Source organism: Ochotona princeps, chromosome 19 (genome assembly GCF_030435755.1).
Source record: "Ochotona princeps isolate mOchPri1 chromosome 19, mOchPri1.hap1, whole genome shotgun sequence".
Taxonomy (NCBI): domain Eukaryota; kingdom Metazoa; phylum Chordata; class Mammalia; order Lagomorpha; family Ochotonidae; genus Ochotona; species Ochotona princeps.
Genome location: NC_080850.1, coordinates 18,050,728 through 18,078,495, shown reverse-complemented (window position 1 = coordinate 18,078,495; position 27,768 = coordinate 18,050,728). Strand labels below are relative to the sequence as shown.

The following is a 27,768-nucleotide window of genomic DNA, read 5'->3' as shown; positions in this document are numbered from 1 at the left end:
GGTACTCCTGTGTTCCAACACCTTTGAGAAATACTGAACTAAACAAAGTTATTCAGATTCCCAGAGCCTCCGGTGTGCATCATGAACCTCCAAGAAGGGCACTAGAAACAGAGTAGACACCACAAGCTCAAAGCCCTACCGCTGTTAGGTTAAAAAAAAAAAAAAAGAAAAAAATAGTGTCCAAATGCAATTCAATCTCATCGTGTCTTTCCAGAGAAGCTGCAAATATGGGCTTTAATTTCAAACCTCCAAGTTTGGGCACCTTCCCTAAAAATTAGGAATGGAAAATAAAAGAAACTTGTAGTTTGAACAAAATAAAAGTTTAGGTCAAATTAGATTGACCTAAACCCCTTAATTCATACAACCTATTAATTTCCACGAACTTGACAGAACAGTGTTGAAATTGTGACCTTTGAAAGCAAGTATCCTGCTCTCCTAAACCACGATGGTGTGAGGTGCTCTGAACCCCAAGTGTAAATAACTTCAAACGGAAATAGAAATTAATAACCACTGTGGTTAACTGTATAGAAATATTTTTCTTCTGACTTTACTGGCCCTTGCTGATCTATGCTTGTGTGCCATTAAAAAGTGACTGAAAATATCCTTACAATAATGCTTTAACTCTCTTGAGGAAACCACAAATTTAATTAAACTGTAAAAAATAGCATTAGACAGATGGATTATATTTCAAAAACAGTCTTTAACCTTTTGAAACAAAGTGAAATATACAAGTAGTTTGGAGACAGTTGTGAAATTTAGAATATTGACTCAAAAACTATTATAATCACAATGTAACTTTCTTTAGGCAAAATCCTTTCTCGATTTCCTCCTTTTCCACCCTCTCATTTCTGCTCTGCCTCATCCTAAAAATCATTTGAGATTCTGATGATTATCTATACAAGTTTCTTGTACAATTGTACAGATATGCTAGATGATACAAGTATAATAGAAATACCATAATGTGTAAACTCTGGGCCAATTATTTCCTTTCCTTGACATTGACTTCATCTGTACGCACTATTATAATGTCATCTGAAGAGCTAAAATAACTTCCCCGATCCAGAGATCAAGCACTCACTGTACCCAAAGCTGTAAGAAAATTGACAAAACAGTAACGGTGAAACTAAATTATGACCCTACAGGAAAATAAAGGCGTGTGCACTTTTGTGATCTGGAGTCTTTGAAAAACTTAAGAAATGTAACATTTAACATTACAACAAGAAAACAAGAAGTATTCAGTACTTTCTTAAAAAAGAAGTCTCAAACTGGATTGTCTGATTTTTAACTTCCACCTCAGGGAACAAGATAATCATTTCCCATGTTTCCAGTTCCTGATTTCTTTGATGAATATGTAATTTATGGAGTCTAGAGAGAACAAGTAACTCTGGGGTGTTCAAGAGAGAACTCTGTACTTTTTTACAAAGATTGAGTTAGTTTTAGTAAAAGAATAAAAAAACAGAACTAAGTTAGTAATGACACTGATCATTTATAGTTTTTAGCTGGAGTCCCCCAGTCTACCATCACTGACATGTTGGAATGCTGAATGAGACTGACACAGACACACGATCCTAGAAGGTCATTCGACAGGGAGCCAGATATCTGGTCACTGTCTTCTGCAGCCTTGCATGCAACCTTTAAGAGCCTCACCAGGTTTTATTCCATGACATAAAGATCATCTTCGATAATGTAGATATTGTCTTCTGCTCGGACTTGCGTTTCAAGCACAGTTTGCAAAGTTCCAGTCTGAGAACCGTTCAGTGAAACCATACTGCAGAGAGTTGTGGAAAAGCATTGTGAGCAAGGAAAAGGCAGACCAATTTCAACAAATGAACAATGCTTACATTTCCGGTCAAGCAAAAGTGGGTATCTGAGATGCTAGAAGTTCCATGCATATACACTATGAAATGAGCAGCACTTCCTAGAGTTGTGAAAACAGAAGCCCTGAGTATTAAGTTGATGGAAAATCTGTTTCATGATACATAAACAATCCAAGAAGTATTTTTTTAAAAAACTCAGATTGGCTTCCTATTTAGGAGACTCATATAAGAGAATATAAAAATGGAAACTCCAAAAGATATCCAACACCAAACTGAGTTACTAAATCAATATGCATATTTTCAAACATGGCTAAGAATTTATCTACTGGAGCTCTTCAGCTGTAGACCGTGACTCTTTAGAGAGTTATTGAATCCACTCAGCACTATACATCATGTGTTTAATATAGACTGGAAAATAAGAATGTAGTTAAATAGTGTTGTTTCAAAAGTATGAGGTAGGCACTGATGTCAAAAATCTTCGGGTCTCTTGTGGTTAAATTTCAAAAACTAGGATGAGGTTACCTTTTGAAATATTTTCTGTATTTACTTTTGCTTTATCTGAATGACAAGAAGCTGGGGGAGGGGACTTCCATTGACTGGTTCACTGCCCACATATTGTAAACAGCCAGAGTCAAGCCAAAGCCAGGAACCAGAAACTCAATCTAATTCCCCCAGGAGAATGGAAAGAACCCAGTATTGGGGCCATCACTGCTGCTTGAAGTATACAGTGGCATCAGAAAAGTCAGGACTCAAACAGGCACTCTAATACCAGATGCAGACACCTTAAGTAGCATCTTAACACTGTACCAAATACCCATGCCTGATTACCTTTAGAACTCATGAACCTATATCTGCCACATGGAGAACTAGGGATTAGCTTTTGGAATGAGTCTTTGGTGTTCTGTGTGAATGCCTTTCACATCAGCTTATGGGATGTTTACTGTGTGGCTTCGAGAGCTTGCTGTATTATCTCCTGCTCCTTCAGGAGGTCACAGGAACTGACCTTTGGATTTCAGAGAAACCAAGAGGTGTCAGGGCAGAAAACAGATTTCGCATTCACTTGTGTTGGACGCTGTGTAGCAACGGATGCTTTGTCATTTATCTATAGTGATGCATTTTGTAACTCAAGCCTGCTTGGAAAATGTGAAACCCGAGGCCCAAAGGGAAGAACACTGAACATATCTAAAGGGACGTAAGTCATGACTCTACTCTGTAATTCTTCAGCAAACCCATCACACATGTGTGAAAACACTCAGTTTAGGTGTCAGTAAATTCAAATGACTCAATGTGACAGAACGGATATGTCATGAGAAAATGAAATGAGAGAATGCCTATATGTCAAGCAGCATAGGTTTTTTTGTCTAGGTTTTATATTTTCCACAACATTTTACTTTGTAATTGGGTCATAAAAATCAAATCTTTAAAATAAAAGATATCAAGTTACCATAAGGACAGGAATTAAATAACAAAGAAGACACTGTTTCATTCCTCTCTCCCTATAAGGAACATTTCCTTTCCTTTCTTGGAAGCTGTTAGTCTCAACTGTTTATAAGCTTGGATTCCTAAGACTGAGTCCTTTATGAGACATGTTTTATGACCTCAAATGTCACTTCGCATTTCTGAATGTTTTCTAGTCTATAAAATGAAAATAGTAGTACCTACCTCAAACTTTCTTTTACTGCTGTGAAGGCTATGGTTACAATACAAACAGCCAATTCACAGTCAGAGCTTATCATCTACTGGACACAACTGGAGGCTCAAATACAACTTAGCTCAAATACAATGGGATCTGTGTATAAATATCCAATCCCAAGAACCAGCAAAAATGAATGGGGACCTAAAAATGGGTGAATCTTGATTCAAAAACTTTTGCCTTCATGCTCAACTGAACCACAAGCAACAGGTTGGCTGGCTTTGAAAATAAGTAGGCATCCCCTACCATTGCAAGATAACAACATAGCATAGAATAGAATGGCTTTAAGTTTTAATTGGGCATCAGGGTACACTGAAATGTCTTCACAAATAAAGTACGTCCAAGTGCCTACAAAGCCAGACAACTATTGCAAATAAGTGGAACAAGCTGGGAATGGAGCAGTAGGGAATGGTGGAAGCCGTGGATAGTTAGAAGCACTTGCCCTATCTCAATGCCTTTGTATTTACTGCCCTTTTAGTCAGACATTATCTTCTTCCAAACCGTGTGCTTGCTTGGAACTCAAACCACCCATTATCCTGCATGATGATCTGGTGTTTATCTGGAAGAACCTAAAAGGAACTTGTCTATTTGCTTAGGTGTTTTCTGTCAGTTTCATTCTTCATTTTGGAATATAACAAGTTCTCAATAAGTGATCAGTAAAAAGGAACACAGAAGTGAAAGAACAAGCCAAAGCAACTCCCTGAACATTTTGTTCCATCAAGCAAAATTTGTAATTTAGTTCTCTTGCGCTAGTGAGTTAGGATTAGGTGCTCTTTCTATATCAGTTTTATCACAAATCTAAAAAAAAATACAGAAAGCTAAAAATGTCAATGGGTAATAATAAAAGTGCTTATTATGCTAGATTTTTCAGGATCCAGGGCATAAAAACTTCATCTTTTTTAATTCAGTGGAGCAGGAATGTAAAAAACCATCGGCACATTGCTTACAAACTTACCTCACGGTCTGCATCTTTTCCTTAATGTAGAAATACTCTGTATGAGAGAGGAGCAGAGTTAAGGAGAATGTTACATACATCAGCAAGAGTTCGTGTCATATTCTTCCATCCAAGCGTGTCATTCCTCTGATCACCTGGCCCCTTCCCAGTGACTTCAGCTAACTCCCTCCTGGCTGCCCCTGTGAGAGTGGACCCCAGAATAAGCCCTTGCTCTCCACCTTCTCATTTTCATTAATGCTTTGGTGCAGTTACCCATACAACATGACTTCCTTTAATATTAAAGCTAAGCTAATTTTCATTAAAAAAAAAAAAAGTGAAAACATCCAGGATTTTTCTGATGGGTTGCCAGAGAGCAGGCATTCACCAGGGCTGTCCTAGGATAACTAGGATGTTAACTCATTCTAAGGATTGCTTCTATTCCCAGTCATCCTTCTCCATAAGAGGGAATTAAAGAGTTATTTTAGTTAAGGGTGAGAATGTGTTTAAGGTTTTCATACAAGTCTTTTTCTTTTTTTACTTTTATTTGAGAGGCAGAGAGAGAACTCTCTCTTTACTCATTCACTCACCAGTATCCGTAATGGGAGCTGGGTAAACAGTCCTGGTCCCCCAAGTGGGTGGCAGGCACTCAGCTAAAGACTCATCACCTATTGCTCCTGGGAGTCACATTAGTAGGAATCTGCATTCACGAGCCAGAGCCAGCAAACAATAGGTTCTCTGTTGTGGGATGCAGGTGTCTTAAATAGCTATCTTAAATGCTAAACCAAGGGTCCCCCACGTTAGCCTGGCAGCTAAAGTCCTCCACTCGCAGGCACCAGGATCCCATATGGGTGCTGGTTCTAATCCTGGTGGCCCAGCTTTCCATCCAGCTCCCAGCTTGTGGCCTGGGAAAGCAGTCTAGGATGGCCCAAAGCACTCATGTGGGAGACCCAGAAGAAATTCTGGACTCCTGGCTTTGGATCGGCTCAGTTAAGGCCGCTGCAGCCGCTTAGGGAGTAAGTCAACAAACGTAAAATCTTCTTCTCTGAATCTCCTCCACTCTGTATATCTGTCTAATAAAACTTCAAATATTAAAAAAAAACGCTAAGCCAAATGCCCACCCATCTACCTTCTAATTTTTTTCTGATTTTTAATAATTATTCTAATACTGTATAATTCTTAGTTTCTTAACTCTCCTCTACCTAGACACATGCAATAAATCAGTAGTGATCTCGAATCCAAAGTACAACAGAGGACTGTGCCTCTTTCCCAGACAGGTTACACCAAGAGAAACACATGTGCACAGCTGGCAGAAGAGGGGCATGCAGCCTTACATGTCTGCCGTTGAGCCTTTTCTTCCACACCCAGTCCTGCAATGTTTCCCCTCCCACCGTTTGCCTCTTCTGCTAAACGGGTGTTCTAGAATTTCCTAAGAGTCAAATGTTGGATCCTGAGAATCAGAGAACAAACCCTACATGTTACAATGGTGTGTTGCCATTTAACCCCTCCTGCTTGTTGCTTAGTATAGTTGTGCCTCAGTATCCATGGGTTCAACATCCCAAGGACTCAACCAATCTTAAATGGAAAAAAAATTAAGAAACAAAAAAGTGTGTGTGCTCTACATATACTGATTTTTTCTTGCTATTATACAGTATAAACAGCTACTTGTACAGATTTTACATTGTACTTTATATCATAAATCATCTGTAGATGATTTAAAATACATGGAAGAATGTGCACAGGTTGCTTACAAATACAATTCCATATTATATAAGGGATTTTGGCATCCTTGGATTTTGGTATCTGTGGGAGAAAGGGCCAGGAGTATCCTAGGATACCAAGCCCCACCAATATGGGGAGATAACTTCATTATGGAGAATTTAAATTTAGTTTTTAACCTTCGGAATCCTATAATTGAAAAAACAAAGAATAAGATTAAGCAAAAACTCTTCTGTATTGCAAGTTTCATGAGATTTAGAGAGATTATTACAGAAAGGTCTTTTCTGATTACAACAGAGTTTCAGATTGCTATGCAGCCACTGGGTGCCAGATCCCATCCTCATTGCTGTGAAGCTCTAAAGCATTTAATCCTCACATTCCCCTTGTGGGAGCTGGTGCTACAGTGCCATGTGCGTCTTATGGAGGAGGTCTGTGGGTTACGGGGAAGCCATGGAAACATGCACTCAGGAGGCCTGTGGAGCTCCTTGAATCCAGGTACTCTGGCTGTGGAGTCCTCGCTCCAGACTCTCAGAAATAATCGGGAAGTGACTTACTTTTGATGATGACGATAACAAAAACAATGACCAACACCAAGACAGAAACGCAGATTCCGATGGAGAGCTCCCTTGCAGTGCTCCATGGCCTCTGTGCTGGAAACACTTGCTGAAGAAGCATCAGCAGAATGAAAAAGCACTTGGTTAGAAATGTGAGCAGAAAACACTTCCTAGATTCACCTAGCCACATTTACCTTCCTTGGTTCTTGGTTATTTCAGAGACACAAGCATAAAATCTAAAGATATGAGGCTATAAGCTATGGTGAAATTCTTAGACAATTTTAAATTCAAAACATGTTTTAAGATGATGAAAATGTTTTGTATCTCCTTGTGATGGTATTTACATAGGTGGATATATTTGTCAAAAACTAAAAACTGAATGCTGAAAATGGATCTATATGTAACGTGTATAAACTTAAAACCAACCAGCTATTTCAATAAATTTGTCTTCTCATAATAAAAAAGAAAACAATTTTTGATCATATATGTTGACTTGATCTAAAGTTACCAAATGTGTTCAACCCTTGAAATCGATTATAGCCCTTACTTATTTTTTAAACTGTAATGCAAGATGCGCTGTATGTCTACATAAGTAAACTGAAAGCAGCTGCTCCCATACATGGCCCCGATTAACAATTTAAGGCCATGGAAGTAGATAAAACCACAGAATTGTGTTTAAATCTCCTGCTGCAAATCATAGGGAATGGCCATCTCCTGGAACAAGCCCAAAACATGCCAGAATTCCCATTACAACCTTTCCAGAGCTCGACTCTGATCCCCAAAACATCCCCCGGAGCAGCTGTTTTAACAGGAAGGAAATGGAGAGCCGAGGATCAAGGGTCTTCTAGCTAAGAACTGAACCATACAGTATGAATCCAGTTCCTCTACTTAGTCACGTGGTGAATGGTGGCAAGTTACTAAGCCTTTCTGATTCTCTACGTGTCTATGAACAACAGAATCAGGAAAGTTCTTACATAAGGTATTCTCAGGCACTTCCTGATACATGCTATTAGGAATACAGAGGAAGGTAACAATATTTGAGCCATTCATTACTTGGAGGGGGCATAGCCTGTGTCTAGGAGGGAAAGCTGTGTTATTACCTTAGCATTGTGGAGAGGGGGTGAGGAATGAGTAGAAGAATAGAGAATGCATTTTTGATGAGAAGGTTTGCTTTTATTTTTTAAAACTATAATACATTAATACTGTATATTCATTTAGAACATGCAGTTGAACATACAAAAGCAAAACTAAAATTAACCACAATCTTAATATCCAGATACAAGTTCTACGATAATCTTGCTTTATACAGTCTTCTAGAATTTTATTCTTTGTGATTTTTCTGATGGACACAGTTCCTAAATTCTCTGTATAATATAGTATACACACTATTACAGAAGTTGCTATTCTCACCTAACAATACATGATAAACCAGTCCTCCCTATCACAGCAGGTTTCCTGCCGTGACACTTTTTTTAAGGGCCAGGATTGGGGCCTGCATTGTGGCGCAGTGCGTTAAGCCACTTCCTGCAATGTCTATCCAATATGAGTGCTGGTTCAAGTCCTGGGTTCACTTCTGATTCAGTTTCTGGCTAATCAGAAAGAAAATAAAATAGAGAGAGAGGAGAGGAGAGAAAGAAAAGAAGAAATAAAGAGAGGAGAAATTTTTTTTTTTTTTCAAAAAACTCTATGAAGTTGAAACAATATATTATAGGATATCAAAGATAATATATATATATACATATATATATATACCAAGGATATAGTGGTTAGCCTGACTCGGACATAGCCATTATGACCATCTGAGGAGAGCAACAGTGGCGAAATTCTTTCTCTTTCCTTCTTGGTTACTTTCCCTCTCAAATGTTATTTTTTAAAAAAAGATTGATGAATTATTCATTTTAACTGTGACATAAACATTATATATACTTATGGGTGCTGTGTAATGTTTCTATACATGAATGCATTGTGTAATTTTAAATAAACATATCTATCCCCTCAAGCATTTGTAATGTGCAAAATTTAAAAAAAAATTCCAAATCTTTCACTTTCTTTTTTTAAATCTTTTTAACAAAAATATTCACAAGGCCTGTGTTGTGGTACAGTGGTTTAAGCTACCACCTGCAATGCCAACATTCTTCATAGGTAGAGGTTTGAGTACCAGTTGCTCCATCTCCAATCCAGGCCTCTGCTAATGTGCCTGGGAAAGAAGCAGAAGATGGCCAATTGTTTGGGACACTGTATTCTGGTAGGAGACAAAGATGGCATTCTGGGCTCCTGGCTTCAACTTGGCCCAGCCCTTGCTATTGCATCAATTTGGGAAATAAACTAGTCAAAAGAGACTCTCCACTCTCTGTCCCACATGACTGCATCATGAATCAAATAAATCTTTTAAAAAAATTCAGCTCACCGTTGTCTATAATCACCCTGCAATGAAATAAAACACCAGAACTCTTCTCCTAACAAATCAGAGTTTGGTAATTCTTAATCACCCTCCTCCCCCTTCATGACCCTTATTTCCCCCCCGCCTCTTATGATAAATCCCTATCTGCTTACCCTCAACGAGATCAACCAAAAGATTTTACATAAGAATAAGATTCTAATGGCAATAAGTGGGCATGCTTCGTTAACTAAATTATTAATCTCTCACTATTAAATGTGAAGTCTGTTGTAACATTTACATGATTGTAACTAGCAGCAATGAACAGCCTTTCTCATAAAGCTTTATGTATTTATTTCAGTCCCTTCCAAACATAGAATCCAGGAAGTTAATACTGGATGAAAATACGCACTGTTTATTTTTAAAACATCTGGGAGACATCCTGACATCTTCAGAGACAAGGCACAAAAAAGTCTACATTTTCACCACCACCTACTCTGAACTTGCTTCTAAAACTGCTTCTATTTAGTTTTTAACTTTCCTGTTCTACAGGTTATTGAGGCCAAGGAAAACTTTACCATTTGGAGTGTTTTTTAAAAGCCAGCAAAAATCTAGTCATATAGCAATACAAAGGCATTTACATAGTGGTGCTTGTAATATTTAGTCAGTATGGACAAAGTCAGTTCATATGCAACAGTACAATCAGTGCCCATGCCATATAAATTGTTAAATTTATTGTTATCACGCCTATATGGTGGTGTTCTTGTTATCATTAAGGTCCAGCAAAAGACCTTTTAGCCCTTCCTAAACAGTCCCATCATGCCCAAGCCTTTTAAATATCTCTTACAATGGCCATGTTGTCATTACTCACAACTGGCATCAAAAGGATTATCCTAATAACTCCTTTTGACATTGTGTGTAACAGCTATTTGCCCATATTACAAAGAAAAGTATTTCCCCTCAGGAACCAAAAGAAAGGGTCCCTTTGATAAATTTCTCTAAATTACTTGCAAAAATGAGAATTTGATAAACATTATAAGATCACAGCCACTCTGATTTTTCTCAAGAATACTGTTATATTATGACTTTTCATTTAAGGGGATGTACAGTAGCTTGAAATGGAGACTAACATCCAGATGTGAGGATACAATGTAGTATGAATTTTGCTTCCAGGCAAAGATGGACTTGCAATGAAACTGTTCACTATATCTTGACAATAGGATGCTGGACTCTCTGCCATTGTCCATGTCCGCAATGATGGACATATGACTGTGTATGAAGAACTTTATTTTAATAATGATATAGAGGAACTAGGTGGGGTGAAGGGAATTGGAGAGGGGATAAGGGAAATGCCAGGAGCCTATGGAACTATATCATAAAATGATAATAATAATAATAATAAAATGTTAAAAAAAAGAATACTGTGAGAAAAATCTATGCACAGCTCAGAGAACCAAAGTTAAGAATTTAATACATGAATAACTCATCCTATGGGAAGGTTTACATATGGGAAAAAAAAATCAACCGTGGCCTCAAAGTTTCTAAAATGATGAGCTAGTGTTGTAGCAAAGCAAGTGAAGCTGCTACTTGTACACCTAGTATCCCATATGAGTACCAGTGTGGGTCCCAATTGTTCAACTTGTAAAGCAGCTTCCCCACTTACGTGCCTGGTAAAGTAACAGAAGGTGAGGGGAGACCCAGGTGGAGCTCCAGCTGTGGTGTCAGCCTGACCCAGCCTTGGCCACGGCAGCCATTTGATGAGTGAAGCCACGATGGGAAATGCTTCTTTCTCCCTTCTGTCTTGAACTCAGTCTTTCAAATAATTATTTTTTAAAACAATGTTTCTGTGTAGACTGGCTATTGTCTGGGAAAAGGATCTAGAGAATGTATTTTGAGGCAAGCATACTTTCACCTCTATCCATTTTTGTTTGAGATGACCTATATTCTACCCCACACTGATTCAGATCAATTTTATTTTTTCCCCTAATTTTAAATTTTTTTGTAATACTGTTTACATAATTGAGAGGGATGCATGTTTCTGTGAGTCTCATGTGGGAGAGTCAGGTATGGAGGAAGGTGGGTGGGACAAATGTTCCTTTTTTTTTTTTTCAAATCATGTTGTTTCTCTAATGATAATTGAAACCCTTTTTGAAATATCATGTTAACTTTTACTCTTTACTATCTCATTCTGTTTTTGTAAGTTTTCACCAGGGGATGGTCTATGTAGTGTGTATGCGTGTGTTTGTGACAGAGAGACAGAGGGGGAGAAAGAAAGGGAGAGAGAAGACAGGAGAGGAGAGGAGAGGAGAGAGATTCAGTAAAATAGCACAAAGGAGCAAATTTTAAAAGAAGAAAAAAATTTTAAATCGCATTTGTTGGGCATTAGTAATAAACAGATTCACCTACATGAACTTGTAAAATTATTCTTTGTAAGAAGCAGATTCATTTCCTTTTTTAAAAGTAGAAAAGACATCAATCTGTGGAATAGTCTTAGAGAAATAGTTTTAAAATGAAACTTGCTTCCAGGAAGACATACAAATGAATCTGGCTAACAAAATGGGCAGGAATATGCTTACAGTCTCATTGTTATGCCAAAGGCCATCTGAAGTCTGTGTCATGGTGCCATTCCCATCTGCTCAACAAGAAGGAAAATTAATTAGAATTTAAAAATATTGAATTTTCACTCCAGACACTAAATATATTCACATTGCCTTCTGGTGATGAATGAAAAGTTGAATTATAATATGATCAATTGCTACAGGCATTTCAAAAGTCATACCAATGTGCTAACATTTCATTAATTCACATTGTAAAGCTGTATTTCTTAACCTTTTTGTCATGGGCTCTTTGAAAATAAACTCCTTTTTCTCTTTATGGGGAAAAAAAACCAAAAGCACACAAAAGGTTTTACCTACATTTCTGGAGGAATCATAGAGGTCCACTCACAGAACCAGGTCAAAAGGGCCACTTAATGGCAATCAATGTCTTCATGCCAATTAAAAAGTCACAGAAGAGACCCCAGAGACCACATGCACATCCAAAGAACAAAATCACCCAATTTCGAATGGACATTACATTGGCTTTTTTTTTTTCTAAATGTAAGCAAAATGCACCATGATATCCAAATTAAGTGATGCATAAGTTGGCATGATATACCAATATGCCTAGCCTAGTCTAAAAATGCTTCAGAAAAGATATCATCCATAAGACCAATAAATCTCATACCATTTTTAGAAAAAAATTTTTTTTTGATGGAGATTTTTTAAAACACCTATTTTGAAATACAGAATGTAGCTCTAGCATTGTGGGGCAGGTTATACCACCACCTGCAATGCCAGCATCCAATAAGGGTGCCAGCTCGATTCCTGGTTGTTCCAATTCCAATTAAGCTCCCTGTTAGTGTGCATGGGAAAGCAGGGAAAGGAGGCCTAGGGACTTGGGCCCCTGCATCCACACAAGAGACCTGGCTGAGTACCCCAGCGCCTGAATTTGGCCTGGTGTAGCACTAGCCATTGTGGCCATTTGAGGAATAAACTAGTGGTTGGAAGATTTCTCTCTCTTTTCTTTCTTTCTCCTTCTCTCTCTCTCTCTCGCTTTCTCTTTGACTCTGTCTCTCTCGTCCCCTTTCTTCACTCCCTTCTCTCTTGCACAAGTTATATATAAAACTGTAATTAAATAAGACAAAATCCTTAATGCCATATAAGGAATTATTATTATCTTTGCATGAGGAAAGGAGCAATGAGGAGGTGAAAGAGATCCTGTACAACTGCACTTTTCAAGTACCGTTTATTTTAATCATCCTGCCAGGGATGTTCAACATGTCCATGGCACGTAGCTAGTAACTTGTGGCTGAATTGGGAGCTACATGCTTCTAGTCTGACAATGAAAAATCAGTATGAACTGCTTTGAAAGAACTAAGGGATGACGGGTAAGTGCTATGGCCCATACATAGATCAGAGATTGGTGGTAGGTCACATGACAGCCAGAATGCCTTCCAGACTTCACATGTTTTGCCTCCATGAAGCTCTAGCCAACAGAGGGGTGACACGGACACAGTGAACACTTGGCCCAAGAGACTCCGTTTGCCAAAATGGCAGAATTTACATGAGTCCTGGGGACGCAGCTGCTCCAGTGTCTGCTCTACTCTGGAAAGCTCTACCTTGACCAGGTTTTAATGACATGATATTTTAGGAAGGATTTCTTCCTCCTACTGTCTTCCTCCTCATAGTCAGAAAGACATGGTTGCAGCTGCTCCTACTGCTGTTACCTTGTGTTTTTATCTATTTTCCATTTTGTTTTTGTGCCCAGAAACAGCTCACATTAAGGATTTCATTTTCAAAACCAAATGTCAACCATTATCTAATCCCAACTGAATGGATCTCTGTGTGGCTCTCACTGTAGGTTCATTTTAAATTAACCAGTTTCCAGGAATGATTAGCAAAAGGTAGGCCAAGGATTGTAGAAACAGCTGCAAACTGACATGGTCTGAGCAGAATGAGTCATACACAGGAGGAGTCCTGCAAGACTTGACCTTGCCTGGATGAACACAGACACAAGAATACATAAGCCAACTCTGCCTCACAAAAAGATTTAGCATGTGACGCTCACAAAACTTAGCACTATGGGTAACAGAGTTAATCCGGGAAAGTTGACAAGGTTCTCCTTTCTACAACTTAAGGAAAGAAGGATCAATTGCACATTTCCAAAGAGTGTAAATTGTAAAGAACCCGCCTTGCCAGATTCTGGAGATGGTTTGGGGGTCACTGCAGGATCTTTGTGGGGTATGCCTCTTTATGCTTTTGCTACCCTTAACCCACCAGCCACAGTTAATCTGAATTGCCATAACAAAATATCTAAAACTGAGTCAGTTCTAAAGAACAGAAAGTTTGTTCTGAAGGCTAGAAATTCAAGGTCAAGACATAGGCAGATCAAGTGTCCAGTGAGGACCCACCTTCTAAGTGATGTCAGGAGTTGGGGGAGGGAAAAACAAGCCCCTGGGAAGGCACTAATCCTGTTTGTGAGAGATGTGCCCTCACAAACTTCAGAAGCCCAAAATGCTAATATGATTGCACTGGGACTAGATTTCACCATATGCTATTGCAGGGAGGGTAGAAACAAACAGGCAGGATGTAGACAATTTGAACGCTCAAGTGGATGCAAGTTTGACAAAGCAGACTGGCAAACACCTGACTTCATTTAGGATCTAGAGCTTGAAGGAAGCATGGGATCAGTTTGATCTATACCAGAGTGCTGGTTTTAATTATTTGAAGGCTTTGGACCAAAAGATTAAGTCCAATGATAAGTCTGAAGTCAAGGCAGGATAATTTGATTTACAAAGAAACGGTAATATACATGTAGACATTAAGTCATGCACACAACCTGTGCCACACAGGTATTTAATTCTATATATCTTGAGTAATATTAATCATTATTAATGTATCTGTCGTCCCTCAGTTTAAACTCCTCCGCCTCATTTTTTTCCCTATAAACACTCTATAACATCACTGGTATGATATTCAGTTAAAAAGTAGCAAAGCAGACTCAGAAAGGCTAGATGTTTGTATAAATCATACAGCTGACAACAACTACACTCAGGTCAGATCTATTTGTTTCAAAATGTATGTTCTCAACAGTGTCAATGTTTATCAAGAGTTGAATGCTCTCAAGTATTTAGGAAAGCAAATGCAGTTACCTGTTGGGCAAGAATACAAGGAAGGTGAGCTGGTGGGTTGGGTTCTTGTTTTCTGTAGTGTTGTGTGCTGGGTTTCTGTTGGTTGAGTTGGAGAAGATGAAGTAGCTACTAGAATAGAAAGAACGGAAGAACTGTGTCCCATTTACAGAGTAAATGCATACCCAAAACAAAAATCAAAATTAGATAAGGAATTACCATTAACTTCTCACAGTGAACTCACTCAGCCACCTTCTAGAGGTAAGGCTCCGACCTATTCACTTCTAACCCGTTAGAAGTTAATTTAAAGATGAACATTAGACATTACATTGTGATCAAATGAATTCATTATCACGAGTAAGTGTGATCTATATATTATTCTAAAAAGCTGACTCTAACTATATGGAACTATTTCACATTTCCCAAGCTTCTTGGCTACCTCCAAATACATAAGGCCTGTAACAGTATCTCATGTGGGACAGACACGCAGTCATTTAGTATATTTAAACAAATGACATTTCACTTTAAAGCAACAGGGCCTGAGACCTTATACTAACCTTCCTTCTCCCTTTCCCCAGAGCCCCATCTGGATTTCTTGCCATTAGTCAAGTCCAGATCACATACACAATTTTCTTCAGTAAGGCACAGATTATTGATCAACATTAGAATAGATACAATATCGACTTCCTTAAGGTCTCTTCAAGATGACAACAGAGTCTAATGTCTTGGGCTGGTAATGATTTGTAAGCCTCAAAGCAAAATTCTTTGTGGAAGCTGAGTTCCTTTTTGTACTTGCATTCTAATCCTTCATTTTTTAAAAGAAGGATTTTCCATATTGTCTGACTCATTTATTTCTTACCAAAATTTTCCATTAGGAACTGTTCACTATAGAAGAACTTCTATAGTCCTTCCCAGAAACTCCAACGAACTCCTAAATTCAATCCCTGCAATCTCTCTTCTATGTTTATTAAAAATTTTTTAAATTTTTATTTTAAATGGCTATATAGAGAAAAAGAGTCACAGAAAGAGATCTTCCATCTGCTGGTTCATTCCCCAGTGGCATCAATGGTCAGAGCTGGGTCAGTCCAGTGCTAGGAGCTTCTCTCAGCTCTCTCACGTGGGTGCAGGGGCCTACGGGCTTGAGTCATCCTCTACTCATTTCACACCCATTAGCAAAAAGCTGGATCAAAAGTGGGACAGCTGAGTCTCAAATGGGCACCCATTTAGGATGCTGGGACTGCAGGTGGAGGCTTAATTTTCTATGCCATAGCACTAGCCCATTTCCTTTGTCTTTGGTCAGATAGTTCACCTTACCATCAGAGTTGATCATTAACCTCTTTATAAGGTCTTTACGCTGTTGCCTTCTTTGAAAGCACCGCAGAATGTTGGAGCAAATTATCGTGTCTGCACAAGAATCCCCAGTCTTTCCTAACTGCATCTCATAGGCCTTGCTTTTTCCCCTTCCTCACTAGTGTCAATACTGTCACATTCTGAACTGGTTACATCTAATGCTCAGATCTGTAAGAGGAAGTAGCTTTCTTTCAGACCTAAATCCCAGACTGCCATGACAGAGTCAGATGGTCTGAGTCTTCATTCAGTTTAGTCGTGTGCAAAATAACCTTTCAAGTTTGGACTCTGACACCTTTCTTCCCTCTCTTTCTCTAACAATCTGACATCCAATTATCCCATGAACATTTCAGGCAGCCAGAAGGAACACAGAGAAGTTTGTTTGTAACAATAAATGTCCCTGTGTTAGATAAGCTAGACTGCTCATCACCCCCTGTACTGCAAGTTCAACTCAAACTCAACTCTCTTTAGCAAACTATCAGGTTAAGAATAAGGCTTGAGGGCCTGGCACAATAGCATAATGGTTAAGGCCCTTGCCTTGAACACGCTGGGATCCCATACGGGCGCCGGTTCTAATCCTGGCAGCTCCACTTCCCATCCAGTTCCCTGCTTGTGGCCTGGGAAAGCAGTCGAGGACAGCCCAAAGCCTTGGGACCCTGCACTCATGTGGCAGACCTGGAAAGAAGTTCCTGGCTCCTGGCTCTGGATCGGCGCAGCAGTGGCCGTTGCAGCCACTTGGGGAGTGAATCATCAGACAGAAGATCTTTCTCTCTGTCTCTCCTCCTCTCTGTACATCTGCCTTTCCAATAAAAATTAATAAATCTTTTAAAAAAAATAAAGAATAAGGCTTGATTAACATCCCTCCTAGGAGGTCACATAGACACGTAAACCAACACTTTCCTTCAAAATTTCAACAGTAAATGAAATCAGTCACAGGTAGTTTCTCCAAATCAGGTCCATTAATCCATCCACCTTAGCAGGGACAAAGTAAATACAAAAAGTTACATTAGCTCAGGCACTGCAGCATAGCAGTTGGTCTCAGGGTGAGCCATCAGCATCTCATATGGACATGCTGGTTCAATCTCGCACTACTCCACTTGTCATCCAGCTCCCAGCTGATGTGCTTGTTGAAACATCAGAAAATGGCCAGGGGCTTGGATCCCTGCACCCACACAGGAAACCTGGAATAAACTACTGGTTCCTGGTTTGAGACTAGCCAAACTCCAGGGAATCAGCCAGCAAATGGAAGATCTCTTTCTCTCCCTCTTTCTCTCCATTTCTCTCCATTTCTGAACTTTGCCTTTCAAGCAAATAAATAGATGTTCTTTTAAAAAAAGTTACATCAATATTAAATAAATTTAACAAATTGTCCAGTGTGTTCAACTGTGTGAAACAAAGCTATTTTTTTTTTAAACTTACAGGATGCCAAAACTTCAGCCATGGTGCCAGCATTCTGGTATAGCACATAGAGCCACTGCCTGCCACACAGGCATCCCATAGGGACACGAGTTCAAATCCTGGCTACTTCATTCCTATCGAAACCCCTGCTAATGTGCAGTAGTGGATGGCCCAAGTGCTTGGGCCTCTGTTCCCACAGGAATGACTGGGAAAGAAGCTCCTGGTTCCTGGCTTTAGCCAGGCCTCACTCTGGCTATTGCTGTCATTTTGGGAGAAAACTAGCAGATAGATCTCCCTGTGTCTCCTCCTCTCTGAGTAATTCTGCCTTTCAAGTAAATCTTTTAAAATAAAAAGTTCCAGTTACATCCTAAAACTCTCTCTTCCAAACAGAGCTCATACCCAATCCCTCAGATCCCTCCTGGTTAGATACACACATGGTTCAATTGGAGTCAAAGGAAATCAATATGTTCCATCAGCTTTTTCTGTCAAAAAGGAGATGACATTTCTGTTACTCCTGTAAATCCAGAGCCATCTCAAAGGTCAAATGGTTTTTGGGGAGTGCACTTTAAGAAGACTCACTAGAAGTCATATTTTTAACCCTGAAAATAGAATACTTGAATCTAAACTCGTCCTCATAGTGATAAACTATTTTCTACCTGTAAGTCAAGTTACTTTTCATTTGTATTAAATCTAAATTCTCATCTTTGGGGAATTTGAGGTATGAATCTTTTATCCTGAACTGAAAAAAAAATAAAACATGTGCACTCACAAGCCGAACAGTTCTTCAAATTCTGATGTTTACTTTTCCATTAGTATAAAGAGCATCTTTCTCAGTTTCCTCACTACATAAATACATTAAAGAACCCTTGAAGCAAGACTGCATAAGTCACTGACTTCCTTGAAGAGACAGGGTCATTGAATAAGGTCTTTCTCAGTGAGGATGTCAAATCAGGGCAAATTTAGCCAGGCATAAAGCCCAGTGTTCATGATAGGAGGCATGAGCCAATATTTAAAGCCACCAGCCTCAAATTCAAATCAACAGAGACTTGACTCAATTGCTTTTCATCATATGACTTTCAACAATGAATACAAGATTCTGTATTTCCACATCTATTCAATAAGATTGAATTCAATTGATATTGTCATTCTAAAAATTAAATGATATGTTTTAAAGCATCACAGCATGCTTCCTGCTACATAGGAGATAGTAAAAGTTATCACTGAAATCTTATCCTTAAGCGCTTGGCCCAGCTTTAGAACGGACTAAATGAATTCTCTTTGGAGCGCCTGGTGAGGACAGAATAGTACTGATTGGAGCCTTACTCTCTGATAGTTCCTATTCTTTCATTATAAAGTTGTGTCCAGCTGGACCAGAACCAGCACTCTGGTGGATGTTCTACCTCAGTAGCCCAGCTATTTTAGCTAATAATAAATCTCTTTAAGGCTCTGATAAAAACATGGTGTGCCCCCTCATTCAGAGAATACTAATGCACATATAAGGCATATTCGATTTGGGAAGTGGGGAGGACCACAATCCCTGTGCAGGCCATATTTGGAACCCAGATAAGAATCCTTATCAGAGAAAGTACTAATGGCCTTGACACAATTCCCTGAATAGCCTATGACTCTCAGCTCAGAAACACACCGGCTTTACCTGGTTTGTGATTCTGCGTGGGTGTCGGTGTCGGAGGAGCAGAGGTAGAGAAACTAGGTGATGTTGGAATGCTTGCATTCCTGGCTGGAGTTAGAAATCAACATGAAAGTGAGGATTAATGAAGTCGCAAACAAAGCTGTGCTCCAACATACTATGAGTCTCCCTAGGCAGAATTAACTCCCCTTAATACTCTTGTTCTTTGTCATTGGACAGCTCAACAAGGGAGGGCTTTGGACACCTGTTCACAAAAAGGGAAGCAGATGCACTGACAGTTCCACATTCAGGAGGTGAGAACACAAACCTTCTGTTTGTATTGAAGTACTTTTTAAAAGCCCAATCATACATATATTTGTGCATCTTCACAAACATCTGTGAAATAAGCAAAGGGTTAGCTGTTCTTTATATTCTCCATGGTAAATGACTAAGATTTAACTAGTAACTTTCAGTTACTAGTTGACCAAATAAAGAATAAAATTCAGTCAATCCTGATGGTACATACCCGAAGAATCAGCATCTTAGTAGAGGGTTAGCTCCCACACACTAACCCACACTAGATCCCAAGGAGGGCTATCACAACAGATTTATAGGAGCGGTGGAAGGTGGACAAGATCTCCTGGAGTTTGTCCCCACTAAGAGACACTTTACAAATTTTTAAGAAGTAATACTCTCTTCTAGACTCAGAAGTGCTACAGGAATCCAAGAAACTTATTGAAGATCTGAGAGCTAGTGAGAATGAGACCACTGAGACTAAAATTAAACCCAGAGTACCAGGCACAAAAGCAGAGTCAATGAAGGAATGAATTAAGAGTAAACATGTATTTTTCTCTCAGCAGGCAAGTTTCCTTCTTACAAGAAGTTTCCTAAAATCTCAACTCCACTAATGACAAAGCGAAACCTCAAATTCCCTGAAATTGAGGGGGCCGGGCCTTGGGTTGGGGGTGGCTTGCAACTCCCTACAGTGTGGCGGCTGTGGGGGGTGCCCCTGCCGGGTCAGATCCAGGGCTGGTGACTCGGGCCAAAGCCACTGCCAAAAGACAGTGAACGAGTCCTTGGCTTTGGGTGGAGAGTACACCAAATGGTGCCAGGCTCTGCCTGCTGGCCACCCAGCGGCTAGCTCTGGGGTTTTTAGGATATGAAATTGCTGCTTAGGGACACCCATGAATAAGGCCAGTTTTAGTGTAGGTGAGAGATGAATTCTGGGAGATTCACAGTAACAGAGTCATGAGACTTTTGGGCAAGCGTGGGGACTGAGACCTGATGGTTTGGAGGGGAGTGTCCATAGATCTATTTGGGCCAGACTGATTCACTAGCTAAATTAGGAATCCAAAGATGGGCTGTTAGCATCAAGCATCACTGACTGCCACACACCAGTCCACACCAAAGCTATGGATGGGAGCCTGTCTGGCAGGACTAGGTACCATTACTTGACTGGGTGGTGGAATAGTGGACTCTTCTCATTTGACAGGGTCAAGACACTAACCAGCACACGAGAGAACTTGGTCTGGGGATAAAGTCTGTGGGGGAAGTATGGGCCCAACCCTGTGGAAAAACAAGTCTTGCAGTTTAGCTCGCGAGCTGGGGTGGTGAAGGACTAAGCTAGGAGTGACCATGGCACCTGCCATCACTTACAGGTAAAGAAATCGATGGCAATCTGGGCAGGTCAAGGCAGCACCACCCAAAGCTGCATCCTAAAGTAGAATATTGGGTGGGCCGAGCTGCAACTGGAAGGGGGCAGACTGTACAGGGCCAAGCAAACTTCAACTCACAAAAAAAGAAAAAAATCAGGATGGAGCACATGTCATTCCGACCTAGGCTCTTTCCCCAACTAATCTTAATGAGGCAGGAATACTATGGCACAGTATCGAAGGGAAAGGCTGAGACAGGTGAGGGGCTAAGCGAACTGGGTCACAGCACCCACTGACATGCGCGCAATCTAGGGTTGGGAATAGACTGTGGGAGAGCTGTGAGAGTATACCCTTGCTGGGTTGGGATTCCCACAGTAGGGTGCAGAGGCTGGAGTGGGGGCTGCATTCCGGTATGGATATAGCTGCAATCTCCCTAGGCACAAATGTGGACTGGGGCTGGGCGCACCAACCAGGGCTAGACACTAGCACCATCTGGCGCTCTGGAGAACCTGGGTCGATGTAGAATGCACTAGGCTGGGTCTCTGCCCTTACTGAGCCATGTGTGAGCAGTGTCTGGGTATGGACAAGCCTTGGCTGGGGTGAAACAGCTAACACCAAGAACTGGAATGAATTGAAGGCCAGCAATAAAGGCTGGCCCATGGAACCACCAGTACGCGCAAGACCTGGCATAGGGAGAGGTTCTGAAGGAGGAGCTTGGGAAACTCCTCTGTTGGAACACAGCCCCTACAGGTGAGCACAAGAACCATGATATGGAGCAACCTAGACCAGGCCACAGGAAGATACCCACCATCATACATATGGCATAGGTGGGGGGCAGACCAGGTTGAACCCGTTCACATCAACCACAGGCGAATCCAAGCGCCAGCATAGAGTGTGGGTCAGGCCAGTTTCGGTCGCAACACATGCCAGTGCACATTAAGGAATGCCAAGGTGAGGTGAGCTGTACCAGATGTGGTTGCAGCACCCAAACAGCACACGTGAGAACCAGGGGGGAGGAGGCAAAGCCAGCAGGGGAATGTGGGCTCCCCTGCTGGACACCCCCTCCCATTGAAGAGCGTGAGTTGGGATGGGGGCAGACCAGACCAGGCAGGGCTACAACATCTGTGGGCCTCATGTGAGCTAGATTGGGGAAGGGCCAGATTGGGCTGACTGTTCCAACTGGTGCAAGCAAAAACTAGAGTGGGTGAGGGTTGGTTGGACTTTGCTGCAGATTCAGGCTGGCACTGGGGGCTAATTCTGTTAAGTTAAATCCCAGAACAACCTGGAGAGTGCATAATCTGGAAGTTGGAGAGGCCTAGTAGGGAGATAGTGGGCACCTCCCTCATGGGTAACCATTCCCACTGGAGAGCAGGACAGGGGCTGGGGTGGCTAGACAGAAAGGCACCTGCCAGTATGTGTGTGGGCTGGATAGTAAGGCAGGTTGGGTTGAACTAGGGTTCAATGCCCATTGACAAGTATGAGGGCTAAATGGGAAGTGGGACAGACTGAACAAGCCTGTGGTACATACTAGCAAGCATGGGAACCAGGGTAGGGAGCAGGCCTGGTGGGGGATATGGGGAGTTGCCCCAACTAAGCTGCAGCTCCCACTGGTCTGCGTGAGGACCGAGTATGAAGTGGGTAGCATTGAGCTGGACTACTACACCCATTGGTTCAAGTGGAAGACAGGGCTGGAAACAGAACTGACCCAGCAGTGGCAACAACCAGCATGTGTATAAGCTGATTGGGGCGACAGACTGTGCCAGACCCTGTACTGGCAAACTCACACAAGAATCAGGTTTGGGATAATTTCAGATGAAGTTTCTTTGGAGACCCCTCCAACTGAACTGCTGATCTCAGAACCCCAACCATGAAGAGACTATCTCAGCCAGTGGATTCTGAATAAGTTTCATCACAATTGGAATGACGAGACTGGCAGCAATTCAGACCTGTTGAACTATCAAAACTGCTTGAGCAGGACCCTCGGAGCTTGCCTCACATTGGGGACTGGCGATGGGTGGGAGGCTGGGTGGGGCTTTTCCCTTTGTTTCTCCCTTGATCCCAGATACAAGGAAAAAAATATTAGTGTGGAAACAATGGCAGAACCTATTTTCCTGTAGCCTTTGACCCTTTGTACCCTAATCAACTAAGATTATTTAAATAAATAAATAAATAAAAATTTTTTAAAATTCCCGGAAATTGGTTTGAAAACTTCTTTCTAAGAGATAAAAAATTTAATTTGGGATATAACTAGTGTTTGCCTTAAAGAGAAAAAAATAATTCTTGTGATCATCTATGAGTTACAAGGCATTAGTTAAAGTACAGGTGAGTAAATTTTAAAGACCCAAGCAGCAAATGCCTGAGGCTTGACTTCAGAGGCAACCACTCAGTTCTGTCTGAAAGTAGCCAAGGACCACATATAAATGAACGAGAATAGCTGTGTTTCAATAAAATGTTATTTACAGAAACTTCTGGTGGGCTTGTTAGATAAGCTTATCTGGTCTTAGGGCTATAGTTTATTCATTAAATTTCTTATGTGTAGCCAGAGGTTTGGGCACAATCCAATCCAATCCTTCAACAGTTTTAAATCTAATCAGTAGGAAAAAGTTGGCATGCAAAAATTCTGGCCAAAGGATCATAATGTGAACAATAAAGAAAAAGAAATTTAATCAGCACATGAACCTTTCTACCAAAAGAGCACTTCCCCTTGAAAGCTGTAAAACTATAAGAGTAGCAGGAGTTCAGGGGAACCCTTAAGAGAGTTTAAGAGTAGGCTCAAATGAAAAGCATAAGAAAACTTAAGCAGAATTGGTGGTGATCATGGAACAAGGCAGAGAGACAGCTGGGCTCAGTAATGGACTCAGAGTTTAACTAGACTTATTGCCCAAATAAGTCAAACAGTGGGCTTTGGAAATATTCATCTACTCAAGAATTTCTAAGCACTATGGGAGTCTCCTATTAGTTTCTTTCTATGCTATTTTTTTTTTTTAAATCAACTGAATTGTCCCTGGCACGATAGCATAGTGGCTAAATCCAACTGCTGGGATCCCATACAGGTACCGGTTTGTATCCCAGCTGCTCCACTTCCCATCCAGCTCCCTGCTTGTGGCCTGAGAAAGCAATGGAGAACGGCCGAAAGCTTTGGGGCTCTGCACCCACGTGGGAGCCCCAGAAGAGGCTCCTGGCTCCTGGCTTTGGATCGGCTCAACTCCAGTCATTGTGGTTATTTGGAGAGTGAACCAGTGGACAGAAGATCTTTCTATCTCTCCTTCTCTCTGTAAATCTGACTTTCCAATAAAAATAAATATTTTTCTAAAAAATCAGCAGGATTGCAATATCACTTCATAACTGTAAGAAACATTTGTGTATAAGCCTCCACAAGCCACTACCCCTGTCTGTCCACAGCACATGACACCACCAGTCTCTGGGTTTCCCTAAACTCCCTCCCAGACACAGTTTCCCTGTTGTCAGCTATTCTCTCTATCAGAAGTGACCTTATCTTTAAAAGGAAATACACCAAGTACAAAAGCTGATAGATTGCAAAACAGTGTTCTTCATAATTAAGAGAGAGAGAAGGAAAAATGAGACACAGGTTGTTAAGGTCAAAGGTTTGGGGTTTTATCATCCAGGGAAGATCTTATTGGAAAGAGACTCAGTAGGAAAAAGTACCAGAGACCAGGAAATCCTCAAGAACCTACTCCTGTCATAAAGTAGTGAGGAAAATTAGGATGTCCACATCCAAATGGGAAACATCATATCCTGAGATTTTTTTTTAATCTCTTAAACTTTTTAAAAGCCACTGGTGAACAGTTCTTAGAATGCAAACCTTTTCATGAGAAGTCTTTTGCATTTTTAAAGGAGCAATTTTTGTGATACAATATGAGATACGCTTTAAAATTTTCTGCATAGGACAGGGAGAGGTAGTCAAATCATTCAAATACACAAAACACATGCTCAACAAGGTTGACCCAACAACTATTAATGATTTATTTAACAGCAATAATTTCTACTGCCTGTTTTTCATATTTGAACTCAATTATGGCCCTAAAATGTTTTTTAAAACGCACATTTTCACATTCTCATAAGATACAATTTCAAGAAAATAGTAGGGGACATTATTTAAGTTGAATAAATGTAGCTTAATAAAATACTCCCTCTGGAACAGTGCATCTTATTTCATGGAAAATAGCTGGTGCTGAAGTCCTGCTTCAGGAGGTTATTTGCTCATCTTAGGCCTTGGCCTTGGATCAAGGTTGGTTTTACAACTGCATCCACACAAATAAAAGTTACTCTATTTCCCAAGATCAAGAGTTTACTGAAAAAAATGAGATTATAGGAACTTCCTTTTACCTTATTAGAGGCAAAGAGAAAATTACTACCTAACAGAAAATTCAGTTAGCCCACATGAAATATCCAAAGAATGAAGATAAGCTTACCTGGTTTAATCTCCAGTGACAGGGTGATCTTCTGATCATTGAACCATCCCCTGTGCTCAACACGGCAACAATACAAGCCACTGTCAGTCTCAACAGCATCCTCTATGGTCAATGACACATCTCCTTGTAAAATATTCCCCTTCAGATCATAACGTGTGTGTTTCTGAAAAGTGATGCGATTACCATCTGTCCAGATGATCTGCTCTGAGCACTGAGACGCAGGACACACCCCTTTGCCCCAGCACATGGAGGTGACTCCATTTGCCACTGAATAGGAGCAGGGTAGTGTGACTGGCCAACCTACAACTCCACTCACTTTCTTATAAGAAACAACAGCACCTGCAATAAAGACAAGTGGAACAGAGAATAAAGTCCCACAATTTTTCTAAAGTTTGGATACACTTGTGCAGAAAACAATTTATTATACTATAGGATACTCAGGTTGCTTCTTATTTTTACCATTAGAAATAACATCACAAAATTTTTCTACATAAGATTTGTCTGTTTTTAAGATATCTACAGCATAGGTACCTAAAAAGATAATTACAAGAATCAAGGGCAGGACTTTTTTTCAGTCTTAATGAATATAGCCAAATTGCTTTCCAAAGCATTTCAAGCAAATTTCACTCAAATAATAACATGAATTTGTTTTTTGCCCTGGGCTTGCCAGGTATCTACTATTATTGATTCTAAAGGAGAAAATAGATGCATGTGGCTTTTCAAATCAAGACAACACAAAAGGTGATGCAGTGAGAAGTCTGCCTTCTTCTCCAGTAACCCAGGCTTCTACACTGGATTCAATCACTGTATCCATTTAAACAATAATCTAATTTTTAAAATTCCTATTGCAAATGGAATCACCTAAAAAACTCTGATTTAGCATCTTGAAACCAGAATTCTGGTAAATTAGTAAGAAATCAATTTTCAAAGAAAAAAAAAGAAAGAAATTTTCAAAAAATGGGGGAAACTAAAGCTAGTATAGACTTTATATCAGTCCCTCACCCCCAAAGAAAAATTCCAAAGATTCTCTGTAAAAATCATTGACTTTAAGAATACCTAAGCAAGGACTAAATGATGTCACTTGAAAACAGAACAAAACTATCTCTGGGGTTATGAAATGCATTCAAAATGACCCTTAAAGGAAAGGTAAGACTCATGAGCCACTATGAACTACTGGGCTGTAAACTTAGAAGCTGTCACGGTGCTAAGGGGGTTGGGCAGAGGAGGTGGAGAGGATGTCCATTGTTGCATAAAATAACAGTATATTTCTCATTGCAATTCTTATAATTCAATTCTTTCCAATATTTTTTAGATTACACACATACTTAAATTATAGTTATGTCATAGAAGTATGCAACAAAAATATTCTTCCCATAGTCCTATCCTCCAGAAATCAGTTTTAGGATATGTCTATTGCAACATTTCCCCCTATTTAATAGAATATTTTAATTGGCCTAGGAAGGTAACAGATGATAGCCCAAGCATCTGGGTCCCTGACCCCAGTATAAGAGACCCAGATGGAGTTCCTGGCTTCTGGCTTCAGTTATACCCAGGTCTGACTGCCAGAGATATTAAGGGAGTGAAACAGCAAATGGAGAATCTCTGTCTCCTCCATTCTCTTTTCTCACTGGTTTGCTTTTCAAATAAATGAATCTTTAAAAACAAAATTTTAAAATATTAATTTTTCATAAAATGTCTAACCTTTTTTTGTAGAATGCACAGAAGAATCTAAGGAAAGGCTAACTCCCCTTTCACCCCTTTTTCCACCTATTCTCCCCATCTTCCACCCCCCCCATGGAAATCAGTTACCTACTTACATACATTTGCCTATGTGCACACATCCACCTACTGCTTTTTTTTTCTTGGTTCAAATGCAAGTAGCAGTAGTATGTGACACAGTGTTCTATATCTTATCTTGTTCAGTTGGTTTTAGATTTTGTAATTCATAGCAGCTTAGGAATTACTTAAATTAAGATTTCATCCTGATTTCCCACTAACTGACTAATGCATAGCCCATCCAAAGAGCCCCCAAATGGATATCCATCCATTTCCCTCCTCGCCCCCATTTCCACCCTTCTGCTGTCCCATCCTCTGGGCTTCCAAACTCCCAGCCCACTGACTTACCTGCGAAAAGTAGTATGAGGCTTAAAGAGATTACTCGGGGGCACATGATGGTGTCAGCCTGAAAGGAGAAGGAGCAGGCAGACTGGCTGAGTGGTATCTAAACACATTCAATTCTTAGACGGCAACTTCTCCTTTCACCCTGCCTGGGTGAACCACGTGAGCCTGCTGTGCTGCAGAGGAGAGAGGACTACTCACACTGGCTTCAGGGCTCCATTAGCTCCTGGTAGTTGAGAGTTTTGCACCTTGCAAAACACAGAGAAAACTGCCTTGGGAAATGGGAGCTGTTTAGCTCCCCTACACCTAGCCTCCAAGACGACTCCTCTTCCTGAGACAGGAGATAAATAAGGGAGTTGATAGAAAGGAAACTAAAGACAGAAGTAGAGTATAGCTCACCAGCAGAACACAGAGCAAAGATCAGCCCTCCCAAA

At 40.3% G+C, this 27,768-nt stretch overlaps 1 protein-coding gene across 1 annotated transcript; it reads right to left on the bottom strand.

Annotated features, from left to right (window-relative positions):
* Window positions 1–27,768, bottom strand: HAVCR1 (hepatitis A virus cellular receptor 1). The gene is made up of 9 exons (XM_058677663.1): window positions 27,341–27,768; window positions 25,217–25,555; window positions 19,159–19,242; window positions 14,784–14,891; window positions 11,668–11,723; window positions 6,715–6,823; window positions 4,466–4,502; window positions 1,648–1,768; window positions 1–267 (listed from the first exon to the last, which is right to left on the bottom strand). The coding sequence occupies exons 1-8, from the start codon at window positions 27,384–27,386 to the stop codon at window positions 1,654–1,656; spliced, it is 894 nt and encodes a 297-aa protein (XP_058533646.1). The 5' UTR covers window positions 27,387–27,768; the 3' UTR covers window positions 1–267; window positions 1,648–1,653.

Excerpts from the sequence above, each read along its gene's own strand:
- HAVCR1 (XM_058677663.1), bottom strand. The coding sequence starts at position 27,386 with ATGTGCCCCCGAGTAATCTCTTTAAGCCTCATACTACTTTTCGCAG. Across the intron at positions 19,243-25,216 it reads GTCACTGGAGATTAAACCAG|CCAGGAATGCAAGCATTCCA; the intron begins GTAAGCTTATCT and ends TTCTAACTCCAG. Across the intron at positions 6,824-11,667 it reads TTTGGCATAACAATGAGACT|CAAGTGTTTCCAGCACAGAG; the intron begins GTAAGCATATTC and ends ATGCTTCTTCAG.